A 6,000-nucleotide genomic window follows, 5' to 3' on the forward strand; every position below is an offset into this window, starting at 1 on the left:
ATACCGCTGAGAGGAGATGAACAGAGAGGATCATGGGATATCGCTGAGAGGAGATGAGCGGAGAGGATCATGGGATATCGCTGAGAGGGGATGGGCAGAGAGGATCATGGGATACCGCTGAGAGGGGATGGGCAGAGAGGATCATGGGATATCGCTGAGAGGAGATGAACAGAGAGGATCATGGGATACCGCTGAGAGGGAATGAGCAGAGAGGATCATGGGATACCGCTGAGAGGGGATGAACAGAGAGGATCATGGGATATCGCTGAGAGGAGCTAAACAGAGAGGATCATGGGATATCGCTGAGAGGAGCTAAACAGAGAGGATCATGGGATATCGCTGAGAGGGGATGAGCAGAGAGGATCATGGGATATCGCTGAGAGGGGATGAACAGAGAGGATCATGGGATATCGCTGAGAGGAGATGAACAGAGAGGATCATGGGATATCGCTGAGAGGAGATGAACAGAGAGGATCATGGGACACCGCTGAGAGGAGATGAACAGAGAGGATCATGGGATATCGCTGAGAGGAGATGAACAGAGAGGATCATGGGATACCGCTGAGAGGGGATGAACAGAGAGGATCATGGGATACCGCTGAGAGGAGATGAGCAGAGAGGATGATGGGATACCGCTGACAGGAGATGGGCAGAGAGGATCATGGGATACCGCTGAGAGGGGATGGGCAGAGAGGATCATGGGATATCGCTGAGAGGAGATGAACAGAGAGGATCATGGGATACCGCTGAGAGGAGATGAACAGAGAGGATCATGGGATATCGCTGAGAGGGGATGAGCAGAGAGGATCATGTTATATCGCTGAGAGGAGATGAACAGAGAGGATCATGGGATATTGTTGAGAGGGGATGAGCAGAGAGGATCATGGGATATCGCTGAGAGGGGATGGGCAGAGAGGATCATGGGATATCGCTGAGAGTGGATGGGCAGAGAGGATCATGGGATATCGCTGAGAGGAGATGAACAGAGAGGATCATGGGATACCGCAGAGAGGAGATGAACAGAGAGGATCATGGGATATCGCTGAGAGGGGATGAACAGAGAGGATCATGGGATACCGCAGAGAGGAGGTGGTGGGTGGTGGGGTTGTGGGTGTGTGGGTGGGGTGTGTGGGTGGGGTGTGTGGGTGGGGTGTGTGGGTGGGGTGTGTGGGTGGGGTGTGTGGGTGGGGTGTGTGGGTGGGGTGTGTGGGTGGGGTATGTGGGTGGGGTGTGTGGGTGGGGTGCGTGGGTGGGGTGCGTGGGTGGTGGTGTGTGGGTGGGGTGTGTGGGTGGGGTGTGTGGGTGGGGTGTGTGGGTGGGGTGTGTGGGTGGGGTGTGTGGGTGGGGTGTGTGGGTGGGGTGCGTGGGTGGGGTGCGTGGGTGGGGTGTGTGGGTGGTGGTGTGTGGGTGGGGTGTGTGGGTGGGGTGTGTGGGTGGGGTGTGTGGGTGGGGTGTGTGGGTGGGGTGTGTGGGTGGGGTGTGTGGGTGGGGTGCGTGGGTGGGGTGTGTGGGTGGTGGTGTGTGGGTGGGGTGTGTGGGTGGGGTGTGTGGGTGGGGTGTGTGGGGTGGGGTGTGTGGGTGGGGTGTGTGGGTGGTGGTGTGTGGGTGGGGTGTGTGGGTGGGGTGTGTGGGTGGGGTGTGTGGGTGGGGTGTGTGGGTGGGGTGTGTGGGTGGGGTGTGTGGGTGGGGTGCGTGGGTGGGGTGTGTGGGTGGTGGTGTGTGGGTGGGGTGTGTGGGTGGGGTGTGTGGGTGGTGGTGTTCGACTCACGTAAGTGTGGGGGGTTGCGTGGGCAGGGCGGTGCAGCCCCCGCCTGCCCCCCAGGGCCCCCACCATGTAGTAGAGCCCAGCCACGGCCGTGGCCGCCCCCAGCGTGAGAACGAGGGCCAGGTGGCGTGCCCGTGGCACCGGCCCACACAGTCGGCCGTGGCCACAGCGCGCCATCATCACCGGTGGTGGTGGTGGCGGTGGTGTTGGTGGTGGTGTTGGTGGTGGTGTTGGTGGTGGTGTTGGTGGTGGTGGTGGCGGCTAGACCTCACCCGTCACCGCCAGGGCCCCAGTGAGCTACGGGACGGGAGGGGAGGGGGGGGAGAGACATGATGGCCGTGTACGTGTGGGCGCCGCGGTGGCTAGGAGATGTTAACTACCTCGCCTGGTGTGCAGGAGGTCGTGGGTTCCATCCCGACCCTGACACCTGCTGTATATTTGGAGTTTGCGTGTCTCTCTCTCTCATCATCATCATCACGGTGGCTAGGAGATGTTAACTACCTCGCCTGGTGTACAGGAGGTCGTGGGTTCGATCACGACCCTGACACCTGCTGTATATTTGGAGTTTGCGTGTCTCTCTCTCTCATCATCATCATCACGGTGGCTAGGAGATGTTAACTACCTCGCCTGGTGTACAGGAGGTCGTGGGTTCGATCCCGACCCTGACACCTGCTGTGTATTTGGAGTTTGCGTGTCTCCCTCTCTCTCATCATCACGGTGGCTAGGAGATGTTGACTACCTCGCCTGGTGTACAGGAGGTCGTGGGTTCCATCCCGACCCTGACGACGCCTGCTGTATATTTGGAGTTTGCGTGTCTCTCTCTCATCATCATCATCACGGTGGCTAGGAGATGTTAACTACCTCGCCTGGTGTACAGGAGGTCGTGGGTTCCATCTCGACCCTGACGCCTGCTGCTGCTGCTGTATATTTGTAGTTTGCGTGTCTCTCTCTCTCTCTCCTCCCCCGTGGTAAACGTGTTCAGAGTATTTGACTGCCATGAACGTCCGCGCGTTGACGGCAAGCCGCCCCGTCGACCCATCATTTGTGATGGCCGGTGCCAGCTCAGTGTGGGAGGCCTTTAGGCTGGCAACAATCAAAATAGCTTATTAGCAAGTTCAACAGCGAGTCAGCAGCAGCAGCAGCAGCACAAACCCACGGATCACAGCGCAATGGGAATCCTGCCTCAAGCCGCGGGCGTTTCAATAACCTCTTAGTCTCTGATACCCACCCCACCCACCCATCCACCCATCCCACCCACCCATCCACCCACCCACCCCACCCACCCCACCCACCCACCCATCCACCCACCCCACCCATCCACCCACCCACCCATCCACCCATCCCACCCACCCATCCACCCACCCACCCCACCCCACCCATCCACCCACCCATCCACCCACCCCACCCATCCACCCATCCACCCACCCCACCCATCCACCCACCCATCCACCCACCCCCATCCACCCACCCATCCACCCACCCACCCATCCACCCACCCACCCACCCATCCACCCACCCATCCACCCACCCACCCCACCCACCTTTCCACCCACCCATCCATCCACCCATCCCCCCACCCATCCACCCACCCACCCATCCATCCACCCCACCCATCCACCCACCCACCCATCCACCCATCCACCCACCCATCCACCCATCCACCCACCCACCCCACCCACCCATCCACCCCACCCATCCACCCACCCACCCATCCACCCACCCACCCATCCACCCATCCACCCACCCATCCACCCCACCCACACATCCACCCACCCACCCCACCCACCCATCCACCCACCCATCCACCCACCCACCCATCCACCCACCCACCCATCCACCCACCCATCCACCCATCCACCCCACCCCACCCATCCACCCACCCATCCACCCATCCACCCACCCCACCCATCCACCCATCCACCCACCCCACCCATCCACCCACCCATCCACCCACCCATCCACCCACCCACCCACCCATCCACCCACCCACCCACCCATCCACCCACCCATCCACCCACCCACCCCACCCACCTTTCCACCCACCCATCCATCCACCCATCCACCCCACCCATCCACCCACCCACCCATCCATCCACCCCACCCATCCACCCATCCACCCACCCACCCATCCACCCATCCACCCACCCATCCACCCATCCACCCACCCCACCCACCCATCCACCCCACCCATCCACCCCACCCATCCACCCACCCACCCATCCACCCACCCACCCATCCACCCATCCACCCACCCACCCATCCACCCCACCCACACATCCACCCATCCACCCACCCACCCATCCACCCATCCACCCACCCACCCCACCCACCCATCCACCCACCCACCCCACCCACCCATCCACCCCATCCACCCACCCCACCCACCCTGTAATATGAGAAGGAAAAGAGAGAAGGGGGTGGTGGTGGTGGTGGTGGAGGGGAGTGCCTAAAGTTTGCTGTTGTAACGTAACTCTCCCCACGCACGAACTGGACATCCGTGACAAAAAAGAGCTTCGCAGCTCATCAGATTGCTCCTGCAGTTTGCGGAAACATTCTGATTTGTGTGTGGGGGGGGGGGGGGGGGGGGCGGGGGGTGGGCGCTGTGCGTCGACTGGGCCCCTACGCCACAAACACAAAGACAATCTTCTTCTGTTGTTGTTGTTGTTGTTGCCGGGAGCGAGGCCCCCGCTGAGCTGCTAAGGAGATCTTTTTCGGGGGCGACCGTGGCCATCACAGCGGCTCGTCGTCATCGTCATCGTTGTCGTCATCGTCGTCATCATCGTCGTCATCATCGTCATCGTCGTCATCATCGTCGTCATCGTCGTCGTCGTCGCATGTAAATGTCTGGCAGCCGAAGAACTCTGACTGCCGTTGACGTGGAGGGGAAAAACTGTGGGGACCCGGGAGAAAAATCCACGCGGCCACGTGGGAGAGAGAGAGAGACACAAACTACAAATACACAGCAGCAGCAGCAGGCGTCAGGGTCGGGATGGAACTCACGACTTCCTGTACACCAGCGAGGTAGTTAACATCTAGCCACTGAGATGATGATGATGATGAGAGAGACACGCAAACTCCAAATATACAGCAGCAGGCGTCAAGGTCGGGATCGAACTCACGACTTCCTGTACACCATGCGAGGTAGTTAACATCTCATAGCCACCGTGATGATGATGAGAGAGAGAGAGCCACGCAGACTCCAAATATACAGCAGCAGGCGTCAGGGTCGGGATTGAACCCACGACCTCCTGTACACTGGGCGAGGTAGTTAACATCTCCTAGCCACCGTGATGATGATGAGAGATAGAACCCACGACCTCCTGTACACAAGGCGAGGTAGTTAACATCTCCTAGCCACCGTGATGATGATGAGAGATAGAACCCACGACCTCCTGTACACCAGGCGAGGTAGTTAACATCTCCTAGCCACCGTGATGATGATGAGAGATAGAACCCACGACCTCCTGTACACAAGGCGAGGTAGTTAACATCTCCTAGCCACCGTGATGATGATGAGAGATAGAACCCACGACCTCCTGTACACCAGGCGAGGTAGTTAACATCTCCTAGCCACCGTGATGATGATGAGAGAGAGAGAAAGAACCCACGACCTCCTGTACACCAGGCGAGGTAGTTAACATCTCCTAGCCACCGTGATGATGATGAGAGAGAGAGAAAGAACCCACGACCTCCTGTACACCAGGCGAGGTAGTTAACATCTCCTAGCCATCGTGATGATGATGAGAGAGAGAGAAAGAACCCACGACCTCCTGTACACCAGGCGAGGTAGTTAACATCTCCTAGCCACCGTGGCACCACAACAAGAGGGCACGGGACAAACCCAGCAGGTGGCACACGTCTTGACCAATTGAGACTGGTCGATGGACCACCCTTTGTGGTGGGCACACAGGGTGGTCCATAGTGTAGTCTACAGTAGTGTAGCACATAGTAGTAGTGTATAGTGTAGTGTATAGTGTAGTCTACAGTAGTGTAGCACATAGTAGTAGTGTATAGTGTAGTGTATAGTGTAGTGTATAGTGTAGTCTACAGTAGTGTAGCACATAGTAGTAGTGTATAGTGTAGTGTATAGTGTAGTGTATAGTGTAGTCTACAGTAGTGTAGCACATAGTAGTAGTGTATAGTGTAGTGTATAGTGTAGTGTATAGTGTAGTCTATAGTAGTGTAGCACATAGTAGTAGTGTATAGTGTAGTGTATAGTGTAGTGTATAGTGTAG

General features: G+C 58.1%; 1 protein-coding gene across 1 annotated transcript in view; it reads right to left on the bottom strand.

The window, feature by feature from the left end:
- The window catches only part of LOC116955899 (beta-1,4-galactosyltransferase 4-like), a 61,863-nt gene extending 57,342 nt beyond the window's left edge, over positions 1-4,521 (bottom strand). The window contains exons 1-2 of the mRNA XM_076053758.1: positions 4,500-4,521; positions 1,769-2,026 (exon numbers count right to left, since the gene is read on the bottom strand). Of these exons, the coding sequence (XP_075909873.1) occupies positions 1,769-2,026; positions 4,500-4,521 (280 nt within the window). The remainder of the gene's footprint in view (positions 1-1,768; positions 2,027-4,499) is intronic.
- Between the last annotated feature and the right edge of the window lie 1,479 nt (positions 4,522-6,000).

The sequence above is a fragment of the Petromyzon marinus genome, chromosome 62 (genome assembly GCF_048934315.1).
Source record: "Petromyzon marinus isolate PM22_M1 ecotype Great Lakes invasive population chromosome 62, UKy_Petmar_22M1.pri1.0, whole genome shotgun sequence".
Taxonomy (NCBI): Eukaryota; Metazoa; Chordata; class Hyperoartia; order Petromyzontiformes; family Petromyzontidae; genus Petromyzon; species Petromyzon marinus.